General features: G+C 29.8%; 2 protein-coding genes across 2 annotated transcripts; both read right to left on the minus strand.

Annotated features, from left to right (window-relative positions):
* Positions 1 to 96: 96 nt before the first annotated feature.
* On the minus strand, positions 97 to 13297 carry LOC130449213 (monocarboxylate transporter 12-like). The gene is made up of 7 exons (XM_056786892.1): positions 12823 to 13297; positions 11871 to 12312; positions 5855 to 6796; positions 3870 to 4201; positions 3426 to 3729; positions 3085 to 3367; positions 97 to 1877 (listed from the first exon to the last, which is right to left on the minus strand). Exons 2-7 carry the CDS (start codon positions 12147 to 12149, stop codon positions 1690 to 1692), a joined length of 2328 nt encoding a protein of 775 aa, XP_056642870.1. The 5' UTR covers positions 12150 to 12312; positions 12823 to 13297; the 3' UTR covers positions 97 to 1689.
* A 797-nt stretch (positions 13298 to 14094) lies between these two features.
* Positions 14095 to 14896, minus strand: LOC130449217 (chromatin accessibility complex protein 1). The gene has a single exon (XM_056786897.1). The coding sequence runs from the start codon at positions 14573 to 14575 to the stop codon at positions 14165 to 14167; it is 411 nt and encodes a 136-aa protein (XP_056642875.1). The 5' UTR covers positions 14576 to 14896; the 3' UTR covers positions 14095 to 14164.
* Positions 14897 to 15158: the final 262 nt, after the last annotated feature.

The raw sequence follows: 15158 nt of genomic DNA on the forward strand, positions 1-15158 counted from the left end.
GAAAATGGATAATTTTAAGAAAAAACTTTCGGCTATGATACATGAAAATTACTTATACTTACCTGAAAAGGTAATTTCGGATAAAAAAAAAACAAATAAACTTATTTATCATATTTACTGATAGAACCGAGAAATTTTTACAAGACGAATTTTTATAAATACTTATATTTCTCGGACTATACACCTACACACGCACGGGATTATTTAATTTTTTCAGATTAAAATTAGCGTACCGATTTGGACGTCGTTGCGCCTCATCAGTGTAGGTACATATTTTCCTTAAAGCAATTCACATCCACAGGAAAAATATTTATACGTTTATAAAATAGTATAGTCCGAGAAGTTATTTAATTACAAATTTAATTCAGCACTGTATAAAACACGATCAAAACATCTCTATTTCAAAATAATATTACAATAAATTGAAAATTTAATTGTTGAAAAATTATTAACTTATCCTGAATACGGACCTGTCTATAATAACCTTGAGACTTGAACGTCACTAGTTTTTGTCTCCGTGATTACTAAATCTATTATTGCTGTTTTTATTTAATTTAGTTCTATGGTTCTAAGCTACGTGTCTGTTTATATTACAAAATATATTTTCAACAAAAAAAAGTGTTTCCTGTTTATTGTGTACATATAGTTTGTACCAAGTTTATGTGGCACCTCGTATATTACTGATCGTTATTTACCTATTGAGAATTTTACTATTCTATTGAATCAATATTGAAAAAGATGCTAAAATGTGAGGTTAATAAACCAAATTAAATGTAACATCAAAACTTACATACTTCGAACATATCCTAAGAGAAATATCACACAACTATCGTTAAATTTATATCACTTTTTTTACAAAAAAAAAAAATAACGATAATACTTCCAAAATACGATCTATATTATTGGGATTCTAAAATAAGCGTTGGCACGTAAGGTTTGTTATCGAGAAATCTAGTAACGTTTTTTTTTAATTGATTAAGTCTAGTATTTAAACTTTTTTTATTTATATATAGTATATTTACACCACAAAACTAATAACCTTTCACTTATTATAACGCAAACCGTGAAAAATAATTATTATTTACTCGTCAACCACCATTTTTGTACTAAAACTGTCAATAATAACGCCATAGAAAACAATGAAGTCGAAATTACACGATACAATAATAAACGTTTCCATAATCTGTAACTTATGCGTAGAAAGTCTAAACTTCAATAAAAAAGAAGACGAATGGATTTAATGCAAATAACGAAGTCCGATTTACACTATAAAATATATTTATCTCTAATATATACGTATAAAATCTGATCCTAAATAAAAAATAAGAAAAATACTTGATAATGTGAGACGTAAATATATACGAGGGTAGCAAAATGAATAATGAATATATAAGAAGTGTAAACGAAAGATTAGAATTGGTTTAATAAATACAATAATATACGTATTCCTATTCTATAACTTATGCTTTTAAAGTCTGGTTGATAATAAAAAAGAAGAAAACTCCGACTATATACGAGGTTCGTATGTAAATATACGTTAAGAAAATAGTTTGCTACGAGGGTCACGCAATAAGTTAGAGGTGAATTAAACTGATTATATTTTTGTGGCGTAAAAATACGTCATATTTAAGTTCACTTGAGGTCCTTAATTAAATTCTAACTATATTTGTAACTTTAATTAATAAAATCCTATTTTTTGGGTTTATTTGGATCATCACAATTTACAGGGGGGTTTAACGATTCCTCGTCTTTACATATATACGATTTGTATTTATTCGTTACGGGTATAACAACCAAAAGTAGACCTGAAACGGCAATGAAGAATCCTGCTAAATAGAATGACATGTCGTACGTTCCCGTTATATCGTAGATTCTTCCTATAAAAATCGAATTTTTCGTAAATAATACAAAAATTGACATTTCTTAAGCAAAAATTTTCAACAATATCGAAATATATTGAATTTTCCTTGTATTAATTTCAATTTAAATTACCCCACGTTCCCCTATGCTCCGCCACTGTAATACTGATTGTATTCGTGAATAGTTGACTCACGCGATTAGTCCGGTAAAAATGATATTACAACTTGTATTAATTGATGTTAAAGCGGTATGTAAGTTAAGTGGAATTGTACTATTGGAATAGAAAAAAAAAGAAGAAGAATATAGTTATGCCACTCTCATCTCTATTTATTCATTATCAAAAGCGAAATTCGTCAAATTTTTTCCGAAAAATTAATCTTCGACATAATTTGGCCTCCGCGCAGTCCCGATTCAACACCTATGGACTTTTTCCCATGGAGATATGTCAAGTATAAAATTTACGTTAACAAAACGGTACAATATGTCACGAAATGGCAGCCATTACTCAGTCGAGGCGTCATAAACAATTTTAGTACTTGATTAAATGCTATGAGCGCAACTGTTCACATTTGGGCGATATTTATTTTTAAGAAATAAATTCCAAAGCAATATATTTCAATTTTTTATTCATTTATTTTACGTATTTAAAAAATATCATTTGATAATAAATTTCAACCAATATAGTCGAATTTGACTAGACTATTACACTTGTGTTAACCCAGCGTAAGTTTAATCATGCGCAGATGTTTTCAAGGTTATAGACGTTAAGACAATCGAATATTTCCAAGTATTGTAAATGGTTGGAAGATCATAGAAAAGTGAGGTTAGGCAGTGAATATATATAAATTCTAATTATTATTTATTACACTAATTATTTATAGAAATTAATTGTGTAAAAATCAATTATAATACGTTAGTTTTCGATTGTGTTCTGTTATAGTGTAGTGATAAAAAGAATAATCGTTTCTTCGGATTTTATAAAATGTAAGTAAGACATTTGACAGTTATGTAGTAATAATAGAATTTACGAAACTTTTTCAGTATATTTTTTCGTATTATTTGAATTGTTTTTAATTTGAAATTGATACAAAAAAAAATCGTTATATTATAACCTATAATAATAAAACAATTCAATTTGTTGGGATTAAATGAAAAGCACAGTGGCGGCGTATAACTTTGAGGGGGTACAAAAAATTGTATTTTTTTGAAATTTGTGATACTCACCAGCTATAGGAGGTCCGACCAAATTTGCGACGCCTTGTACCAATAACAGCAAACCATAAGCGTTAGTAAATCTATCTAAAGTAATTAATTCCACTAATATGATGCAAGTTAAGGAATAATTGGCCGCGATGAAAAACCCAAACGCTCCGGAAACGATTAAAAGACATGGATAATTAACGATGATTGGTACAAGAGCTATGACTCCACCGCAAAGGACCATACACGCGGCGTAGATGATGCTCGCGTTCGCCCAACGTCTATCGCCTGCCCAACCGAGAATTATCTACAAAATAAAATTTTTTTTTCGTATACGGGATCGATCGAAAATAACAACGACTTACTTCCCCGAACATATTTATAATACCGATGATAGATATCAATAACGAGGCGTCTTTTTCCGAATATCCGTGTTTTCTGGCATTATCGGTGAGGTATACGTACGGCACGTCGTACCAGGTGTAAAGCAAAAAATTCGATACGGCGAAAATGCAAAATTTCGCATCGGCGAAATAGGAAAAATCGAACATGTCGACGAGAAGATCCCACAGATCCCAAATTCCCGCGTACCACTCCGCTTTTTCTTCGGCAATAGTCGTCATGGAATTCCGGTAAATATCCGGACAAGAACTAGCTCGAAGGCGATATCTGTCGAACAAAAATATTCCGTATACGATATCGTCACGCCATCTCGTATTATAAATACAAATTAACGCGCTGGAACCGCTTTTGGTACGCTAATGCTTATACGAGATGGCGTGGTGAATACAAGATGGCGGAAAAATTACCTTTTTATGTTGAGCATGGCGCCCCTATACGTGACGGACAACCTGTGTATCCTGAGATCTCTCAAATAAGCCGTCGGTATTTTTTTTTGAGGATTATGCGGAACGGGATAAACTTCGTCTTTTTTCGGTAACCACGAGTTTGGTTCTTCGTTAAAACAATCGATGTTAGTGATAGGAGATAATTGGGAATGAGTAGCTGCGTGTTTTGATGATAAAACACCTTCGTGCACCTTTCCGGAATCGCTAAAACTTCGCGACGATACCAAAATATTCGGATAGTTAGTAATTAATACGTTATTTATAGCTTTATTGCGCGCTAGTAGTTCTAATACCTGAAAAATTAGTTTTTTTTTTTATACGCTTATACTATTTTTAAAACCGATTCGTGAATTATATCACCTTAAAGTTGTTTTTATTATGTTAGTATTGATTTTAAGGAATACTAAAGCAGTACGGCAACGTTGCAACTGACAGAATATCGATGGACGACGTCTGCGCGCGGTGTAGTCAATTTTATGTAGATATATTAAATAATTATAATTTTTAATTATAATTACACAATTAAGAAAGACATTTCGTATTATTATTACGATCTTTTATAATTTAAATAAATTCCAATTTGATTGAAATTAATTACGTTTTGCCGTACCAAACGACGAAAATTTCAATAACACTCAAATATTTTATGTTAAGAATATACATCAGATAATAAATCTGGCAACGTCGAAAATATTCCGTTGGATTATGAGATATTTGAATACCAATAGAATTTTAACGAATGAAATAATTCAACAGAATTGTTTTGGATTCGTAGTTTTTGTTTATAGTATGTTTCTAATAAAAAAAACTGAAATGTACGTCTTGTAGTAAAGGATGTCGACTTTTCTAAACGTTTTTTGAAATTATAATTAGACTAACGATAACGTTGCTAGAAGAAAAAAACTTTGTATACTTTGAATCGAGATTTCGGGAGAACTAATGTTTCAACATAACTTACTTTCTACATAAATAAAGAGGATGATAATCGTCACTTTTTAATGAAATTTTATATTTCTAGCTCAAATATTGTAAGAAATATTATTTGTTTTTGAAGAATGACCGAAGTTTTCCGTTTTTTATTATTTTCTCAGGAATCAATCACCTGATTAATACGTTTGATATATCGTTTTGTACCACTTTTTATCTTCTACAAATTATCTAAATGCATTTTTTCGATATCTGGGATAGTTTCAAAAATATGAGCATAAAAATATGAAAAAAACAATTAAATCTCATCTCGACACATTAAAAGCCTATTTTATAAGATTTATTAGGTACTAGTAGAAGTAAAAGTTGTTTATTTCCATCCATTTTCCATTTCCTTTTCATTATTTTCAAATTAATTGACAAAATTGCTTGAAATAAACTTTTAATAATGTCTTAACCTCACATTTACGTAAATAAACCTAACACAAAATTCAGTTACCGCCCATTTAATTATGGCGTTTACAATGTTGCCACGTTGCCATCTTTTTATTTCTCATTTATTTCAATTATGTTTTTACTTCACTTTTATTCAGAATTTACGTTCTTTATCTCAAAAAACGAAGGAATTGAGAATTTTTTCTTGAAAAACCGAGATTTTTTCGTTATTTCCTTTATTCCCTCATGACTTAATTACTTGATTGTAACGATATATCATTTTGTGCATCTTCTGAATAACTACAAATTATATCATCGCGATTTTTTGATAGCTCAATTCGTTTCAAAATTATAAGCATAAAAAATAAAAAATTTTCCATTTTCTGTATTGTTATTTTTGACTTAATTAACTAAAATGCGTAAAATGATCTTTCAGTAATGTTTTAACTTCACATGTACACAAAATTCAGTTACCGCCCATTTAATTATGGCGATTACAACGTTGCCACGTTGCGATCCTAGTATTTCTCAAGTATTTTAAAAAATTTTCAACTTTAAACAATAATAATAAATATAATACTTACTTCCAAAGGTACTTTTTCGCCATTTTTGATATAAGTAGGAAGATGCACTAAAGAACTACTCAATCTTTTATCAGATAAATCGTGATTTTGTTCTTTTTCTTCTGTTATCGTCTGCAACATACTAGCAGTGTTTGAACTGTTACTAATTGGAAAAGAATCTTCTTCTTTCTGTTTACGTTTCAAGTATCGATTTTTTTTCCTTTCGTGAGCCAATCGCTTCTGTTTTTTCGACGTCCAAGGCAAATCTCTCATCAAAGCGCCGCATACAATCAAATTCAAAAACAACCCGGCGAGTATTAGAGTAGTTCCCCTCCAACCGTATTCGTCGAGTAAAAACTGTATTAGAGGAGCGAAAATGAAAGTTCCGATACCGCTACCGCATACGGCTAAACCGGTGGCGAAAGAACGTTTTTTATCGAAATAATAAGCGACAATTACAACCGAAGCGACGTAACACAAACTTAAACCGAAACCGGATATTACACCGAAAGTAATACAGAGCACAACCATCGAATTCGCCATGGAACTTATGACGAAACCTATCGATGCCATCAGGGCGCCGAAGACGGTGACTTTTCGACAACCGTATCGGTCGGTGAGAAAAGAAGCGACCGGTCCTGATAACAGCGGCATGGCCATGAACAAACCTCCGACCCAGGCCGTCGTACCACGATCTTCGCCGAAGTAATTTAGAAATTCAACAAATATGACACCGAAACTGAAAGTTATACCGTCCGCTATTAAATTTACGACGAAGGATGCTAATACTATAACCCAACCCCAACCCCCATCGGGGGGTCTGGTTTCCGATAGATCTTCCGAAGAATCGCTGGAAGACGAAGAAATATCCGAATTTACGCTCGATGATTTTTTTACGGGGGGATTTTGGTGGCGGTTATCGCCGTTGAATTGCACGTGCAGTACCGGCTTTTCATCTTCTTCCTAAAAACGAAATTTTCACGTATAACTGAAATAAAGAATGTACGGGGCTAAACAAAAAGGAAGGTAATAAATTTTGACAAAAATCATGAAATAAATTGTATACGAGGCGAAACAAAAAGGTAGGTGATAAATTAAAAAAAAATCAAGAAATAAATTGAGTACGAGGGGAAACAAAATGAAAGGTAATAAATTTTGAAAAAAATCATGGAATAAATTGTATACGAGGCGAAACAAAATGAAAGTTAATAAATTTTGAAAAAAATCATGGAATAAATTGTATACAAGGCGAAGCAAAATGAAAGGTAATACATTTTGAAAAAAATCATGGAATAAATTGTATACGAGGCGAAACAAAAAGGTAGGTGATAAATTTTGGAAAAAATCATGGAATAAATTGTATACGAGGCGAAACAAAATGAAAGGTAATACATTTTGAAAAAAATCATGGAATAAATTGTATACGAGGCGAAACAAAATGAAAGTTAATAAATTTTGAAAAAAATCATGGAATAAATTGTATACGAGGCGAAACAAAATGAAAGTTAATAAATTTTGAGAAAAATCATGGAATAAATTGTATACGAGGCGAAACAAAAAGGTGGGTGATAAATTTTGGAAAATATCATGGAATAAATTGTATACGAGGCGAAGCAAAATGAAAGGTAATAAATTTTGAAAAAAATCATGGAATAAATTGTATACGAGGCGAAACAAAATGAAAGTTAATAAATTTTGAAAAAAATCATGGAATAAATTGTATACGAGGCGAAACAAAATGAAAGGTAATAAATTTTGAAAAAAATCATGGAATAAATTGTATACGAGGCGAAACAAAATGAAAGGTAATAAATTTTGGAAAAAATGATGGAATAAATTGTATACGAGGCGAAACAAAATGAAAGTTAATAAATTTTGACAAAAATCATGGAATAAATTGTATACGAGGCGAAACAAAATGAAAGGTAATAAATTTTGGAAAAAATCATGGAATAAATTGTATACGAGGCGAAACAAAAAGGTAGGTGATGAATTTTGGAAAAAATCATGGAATAAATTGTATACGAGGCGAAACAAAATGAAAGGTAATACATTTTGAAAAAAATCATGGAATAAATTGTATACGAGGCGAAACAAAATGAAAGTTAATAAATTTTGAAAAAAATCATGGAATAAATTGTATACGAGGCGAAACAAAATGAAAGGTAATAAATTTTGAAAAAAATCATGGAATAAATTGTATACGAGGCGAAACAAAATGAAAGGTAATAAATTTTGGAAAAAATCATGGAATAAATTGTATACGAGGCGAAACAAAATGAAAGTTAATAAATTTTGAAAAAAATCATGGAATAAATTGTATACGAGGCGAAACAAAAAGGTAGGTGATAAATTTTGGAAAAAATCATGGAATAAATTGTATACGAGGCGAAACAAAATGAAAGTTAATAAATTTTGAAAAAAATCATGGAATAAATTGTATACGAGGCGAAACAAAATGAAAGTTAATAAATTTTGAAAAAAATCATGGAATAAATTGTATACGAGGCGAAACAAAATGAAAGGTAATAAATTTTGAAAAAAATCATGGAATAAATTGTATACGAGGCGAAACAAAATGAAAGGTAATAAATTTTGGAAAAAATGATGGAATAAATTGTATACGAGGCGAAACAAAATGAAAGTTAATAAATTTTGACAAAAATCATGGAATAAATTGTATACGAGGCGAAACAAAATGAAAGGTAATAAATTTTGGAAAAAATCATGGAATAAATTGTATACGAGGCGAAACAAAAAGGTAGGTGATGAATTTTGGAAAAAATCATGGAATAAATTGTATACGAGGCGAAACAAAATGAAAGGTAATACATTTTGAAAAAAATCATGGAATAAATTGTATACGAGGCGAAACAAAATGAAAGGTAATAAATTTTGAAAAAAATCATGGAATAAATTGTATACGAGGCGAAACAAAATGAAAGGTAATAAATTTTGGAAAAAATCATGGAATAAATTGTATACGAGGCGAAACAAAATGAAAGTTAATAAATTTTGAAAAAAATCATGGAATAAATTGTATACGAGGCGAAACAAAAAGGTAGGTGATAAGTTTTGGAAAAAATCATGGAATAAATTGTATACGAGGCGAAGCAAAATGAAAGGTAATAAATTTTGAAAAAAATCATGGAATAAATTGTATACGAGGCGAAACAAAATGAAAGTTAATAAATTTTGAAAAAAATCATGGAATAAATTGTATACGAGGCGAAACAAAATGAAAGGTAATAAATTTTGGAAAAAATCATGAAATAAATTGTATACGAGGCGAAACAAAAAGGTAGGTGATAAATTTTGGAAAATATCATGGAATAAATTGTATACGAGGCGAAGCAAAATGAAAGGTAATAAATTTTGAAAAAAATCATGGAATAAATTGTATACGAGGCGAAACAAAATGAAAGTTAATAAATTTTGAAAAAAATCATGGAATAAATTGTATACGAGGCGAAACAAAATGAAAGGTAATAAATTTTGAAAAAAATCATGGAATAAATTGTATACGAGGCGAAACAAAATGAAAGGTAATAAATTTTGGAAAAAATGATGGAATAAATTGTATACGAGGCGAAACAAAATGAAAGTTAATAAATTTTGACAAAAATCATGGAATAAATTGTATACGAGGCGAAACAAAATGAAAGGTAATAAATTTTGGAAAAAATCATGGAATAAATTGTATACGAGGCGAAACAAAAAGGTAGGTGATGAATTTTGGAAAAAATCATGGAATAAATTGTATACGAGGCGAAACAAAATAAAAGGTAATACATTTTGAAAAAAATCATGGAATAAATTGTATACGAGGCGAAACAAAATGAAAGTTAATAAATTTTGAAAAAAATCATGGAATAAATTGTATACGAGGCGAAACAAAATGAAAGGTAATAAATTTTGAAAAAAATCATGGAATAAATTGTATACGAGGCGAAACAAAATGAAAGGTAATAAATTTTGGAAAAAATCATGGAATAAATTGTATACGAGGCGAAACAAAATGAAAGTTAATAAATTTTGAAAAAAATCATGGAATAAATTGTATACGAGGCGAAACAAAAAGGTAGGTGATAAATTTTGGAAAAAATCATGGAATAAATTGTATACGAGGCGAAACAAAATGAAAGTTAATAAATTTTGAAAAAAATCATGGAATAAATTGTATACGAGGCGAAACAAAATGAAAGTTAATAAATTTTGAAAAAAATCATGGAATAAATTGTATACGAGGCGAAACAAAATGAAAGGTAATAAATTTTGAAAAAAATCATGGAATAAATTGTATACGAGGCGAAACAAAATGAAAGGTAATAAATTTTGGAAAAAATGATGGAATAAATTGTATACGAGGCGAAACAAAATGAAAGTTAATAAATTTTGACAAAAATCATGGAATAAATTGTATACGAGGCGAAACAAAATGAAAGGTAATAAATTTTGGAAAAAATCATGGAATAAATTGTATACGAGGCGAAACAAAAAGGTAGGTGATGAATTTTGGAAAAAATCATGGAATAAATTGTATACGAGGCGAAACAAAATGAAAGGTAATACATTTTGAAAAAAATCATGGAATAAATTGTATACGAGGCGAAACAAAATGAAAGGTAATAAATTTTGAAAAAAATCATGGAATAAATTGTATACGAGGCGAAACAAAATGAAAGGTAATAAATTTTGGAAAAAATCATGGAATAAATTGTATACGAGGCGAAACAAAATGAAAGTTAATAAATTTTGAAAAAAATCATGGAATAAATTGTATACGAGGCGAAACAAAAAGGTAGGTGATAAGTTTTGGAAAAAATCATGGAATAAATTGTATACGAGGCGAAGCAAAATGAAAGGTAATAAATTTTGAAAAAAATCATGGAATAAATTGTATACGAGGCGAAACAAAATGAAAGTTAATAAATTTTGAAAAAAATCATGGAATAAATTGTATACGAGGCGAAACAAAATGAAAGGTAATAAATTTTGGAAAAAATCATGAAATAAATTGTATACGAGGCGAAACAAAAAGGTAGGTGATGAATTTTGAAAAAAATCATGAAATAAATTGAGTACGAGGAGAAACAAAAATGTACATATTAAATTTTGAAAAACATAATGAAATAAATTGAGTACGAGGGGAAATAAGAAGTTAGATAATAAATTTTGAAATGAGTTGTGTACGAGGCGAAGCAAAAAAGTACATATCGTAATTTTTTCCACTCTTATAATTTTTCGTTTTCAAGTAAAAGTCTAATGAACAAAAATATGATTTCGACAATGTTATGAATGTGAAATTTTGAGGTTAGGTCACTTCTAATTATGCTCCAAGAACGGTTCAATCGCCTTCTACTTCTCATAATTTGAGATGCCTTCAACAAAATCATAGTGTACTAAATTTTGTATCATTAAGTAAAAAAAAATTAATTTTTAACTAAATTTTTGGCCCTATAATTCATCGGGAATGCAACAGTTCTTATGCAGGACACCCTGTATAGCTGTGTTTACAAAATTGTAAGTGTCAACAACAAAAATATTACTTTTCATATTTGACTAAAAAATCAACCATTTAAACCAAACGATCGATGAAAAACTGTCATTTTTATACAATTTCGATCAAATTTCCAACACATTTATTATAATAAAGTTGAAACAAACTTTAAATCGAAATTCGTTATACCCTATCGCCATCTTTTGTCGAATAGAAAAAGTTCGTAAGTAGTAATCTGTTTTACCCACTAATGTCATTGGCAATAAAGGAGTCAAAACCGTTAATCTACTGTTTCGTTATACCCTAACGCCATCTTTCGTCGTATAGAAAAAGTTCGTATTAATTGTAAAGTAGTTTTCTGTTTCAACCACTAATGTCACTGTCAATATTATAAATCAAAGCCGCCTATTATCTAATATGCTATTATATCCAGTGCCGTACAATAAATATTCGATTAAATATATCTACAAATTGATTGAGGTAGAATTAATATTTTAGTTAACAAAATGGATATTCGAAATTATTCTAAAAACATACCTTTTTACAGTTCAATAATTTTTCTGTAACCATATTATCAGCGCTTATTGGATTAGCATACACATTGTTATTTTTGACTTTCTGTTTTTTGATAACATTCTTTTCGTTGAGCACCAGATCCGGCTTAGTTTTCGTCGGCGAAAATATCGGTACTGCATTATTTAATTTTTCACCGTCGTCATCATCTATACTGACGCCATCTATTGACGGCCGATGTATTTTTTCCAATTTTTTGCGATTCGACACTTTTTTGGTATCGTACGAATTCTGGTCGGCCATTCTTCTAAATCTCTACAAAACTGTCTGCGTAACGACGCAAGGTGTATCATGGATATACGACGTTTCATATGTGAAGTGACTATTGGTCCTTGCCAATTTTTCAAAATTCGAGGCTTAGTTGCCATACGGGGCTGTTACTAACACCTCAAGAAGAAATACTTTACTGAAACAGAAACGTAAATTCGATGCATTCATAAGTAATAAATACTGGCATAAGACAGAACGCGGCGCGTCGGTAACAGAGCCCGTTTTTCATTATTTCGTTCTGAAAAAGCGTCCACGCGACGAACACGTGTTATAACTGTCCGAAACAAGAACATGCCTGGTTTTAATATTTTTCGACAGCGTTGCCAAACTTATAAACGTTACCGGATTTTTGGAGAACGTCGCCTGGCTTATGCCAACTCTGTATTATCGAATATTTAATTGTATATCATCACTAATCGTTATTTTCGGTAGCTAAGTTTTCAATCGCCCCCCGTATAACGTAAATAATAAATCAAATCGCTTATCGATAGTTTTTGATTAGAATTCAAACTTAAATACGTTATCAAATGTACAAAAACAAATGAGTTTGTTAATAAAAACAATATTTTAATTTATAACGAGATTTTTTCGTCGAAAATTTTCCATCGACATGGTTTATAATATAATTCATATCATAAGTACTTACCGAGAACGGAAGTAGAAGTTATCGAATGCTAAAAAACCATCATAATTAACCTAATACCATAAGCGGGAATGGTGTATGTAGCTAAACACTATTTTAATATATCACTTTATAAAAACTTCAACACATCAAAATTTTACGATAAAAATAACCACGAAAAAATATATAAACATTTACTATTAAACAATTGATAAACGAAATACCGAACGCCGCAAGCGAGAAATAAATAATAGAATAAACTTCAAGGGCAGTGTAACCAACAAATCATAACCCAGTTTTCTGCAGTGGATGTAGTAGTAGACGACTGCGCATCTTCTGGATTTTGCGCAGGGTAGGCGTATTGAAATTTCATACAACCCTCTCACTTTCCGTCACATTATTTTTCACACTTAAAGGGATTCTGAACAGTATCGGTTTTTTTTTAACATAATTTCAACCCTCCCTTGTTTATAATTAGTCGTAATTATATTTCTGCTTCTTTTATATATTGCCCTGTCAACCTACCAAACTACTTTCATGACGTCCAAGTATTATTATACAAGGACGGCCTAATTTCATTAACCCCTCACAATTCTTGTGACGTCACAAATAAAATCTTCCATTTTAGTACTTATAATCACATGTTATTCGTTTTATAAAGTGAGATTCACATGAAATGAACCGTATTATTTATTATTAAGTTGATTGTTTATATTTTATTAGTGAGGTAATATTGTGTGACGTCATAAGAAAGTCTGACAGTTTTGTTTATGTAGAACGTAGTATTCTTTGTAGAAATAACTTTGGTGTCTGTATAAAAAAGAAGAAGAGTAAAGAAAAAAATTATCTGCGTGTCGAGAATGTCACTCTAAGCGTACGTTTTGTTATAATAATTATTTTAGGTTATATTTTATAACTCGTTATACTTAAATTCATTCATAGACAAACATTAGTAGACAAATGAAAGTTACTATTAATGATTCAATGTTATTCTTGCTTATGTTGTTATTAAAAAATTCATTTATTTTAGTACCTTGTAAATCCGGTCCTGGTTACAGCAATGTCAATTTTTTTCTTAGTTAATCAAAATTGTTTTCGTTTGGAAGAAATATACGAAACTCACCGTTTGATTTTTATATTGTTCTGACATATTTTGAAGAATTTAAATGAATTACCACAAGAATAAACTAATCTAATAAAAGTTTCGTATTGTGAGGTTATGTTTTTAATTTTACGTGCTTGTATATCTCAAAATAATATCTATTTGTGTTACAAATAAAAAACTGCGAGTAAATTGTTGTTTTTTTATTAAATTAAACTGCACTTATTAATGAAAAATTATTTTATTTACAATAATTAAAAAAATTCAAGCACTAGCACTACTATCGTCGCTTCCCGAGCTGGAGTCTTCCTCGTCATCTGACGAATCACTAGAAGTCGCTTCCTCTTTTTTCACATCATTTTCTATTGCTTCTTTTCTAGCCATTATATTCTTGTACTCTAAAACTGTTATTTTTTTCGGCATGATATCTCTTAGAAAATTATATTTTTCATCGACGTGGACAACTTCTGCGAGGTGTTTGTAATCAAGTTTTTTAGCACGATTCGCATTATTATAACCTTCTAATGCTAGAGTTCTTATAAATAATTCTGTCGCTTTACACATTAATAACGAAGATTCTTTATCTACTGTATCGACATCAGATGAGCTTTTCATGATGGTGTTTATACGAGATACTGGCAAATGTGCCTTTTTCTTTGTACTACCATTTTCCATTACAAAATAGAGTATGGTCTAAGTGTAAGGTTATATTTGAGCTCTCTATTAGATTCAATATGTAATTTCCAAGTAGATGCCGTATAATTTTCAACATCAAATAAATATATTGCGTATTCTTAAATACTTTCAAAACACTAAACAATGTTTATGTTTTTACTTACTTTTGGATGTTTCAAGGAGATTACAAAATTCAATTCACCTCTTTTGTTACAAACAAAACGATTTCGCTTTATAGTAAATTCACTGATTAGCTCTTGTATATATAATTTGATATAATAACAACAAACTAAAACAACCGGGAATTAAACTATATTGAGTTTCTTCTTCTTTTTTAATGTTGTAGTCGTAGAAACATATCTTCTTTTTTAACGACGTAATGTGATACTGGTGCGAATGTAATTCCATTTATATAATATGGAATGTTAGTTTTTATAATGAATTTATTACAGTCCACAACTATTGCTTTACATAAAACAACCTTTAAAAAGTTTTTATTAATATTGAAGATGGAATGTGAAAGTAAATAGAAGTAGTTTGTTTATAATTGTGGTGGAATAGCCACTTTGACGAGACCAGGATT

This window comes from Diorhabda sublineata, chromosome 10 (assembly GCF_026230105.1).
Source record: "Diorhabda sublineata isolate icDioSubl1.1 chromosome 10, icDioSubl1.1, whole genome shotgun sequence".
NCBI classification, from domain to species: domain Eukaryota; kingdom Metazoa; phylum Arthropoda; class Insecta; order Coleoptera; family Chrysomelidae; genus Diorhabda; species Diorhabda sublineata.

Bases quoted from the DNA above. Each gene is read 5' to 3' on its own strand.
- LOC130449213 (XM_056786892.1), bottom strand. From the start codon at position 12,149: ATGGCCGACCAGAATTCGTACGATACCAAAAAAGTGTCGAATCGCAAA. The intron at 3,730-3,869 runs GTAATTTTTCCG...TTTGTTCGACAG, and splicing joins GCCATGCTCAACATAAAAAG to ATATCGCCTTCGAGCTAGTT. The intron at 1,878-3,084 runs GTGAGTATCACA...CGATTTTTATAG, and splicing joins GGTCGGACCTCCTATAGCTG to GAAGAATCTACGATATAACG.
- LOC130449217 (XM_056786897.1), bottom strand. From the start codon at position 14,575: ATGGAAAATGGTAGTACAAAGAAAAAGGCACATTTGCCAGTATCTCGT.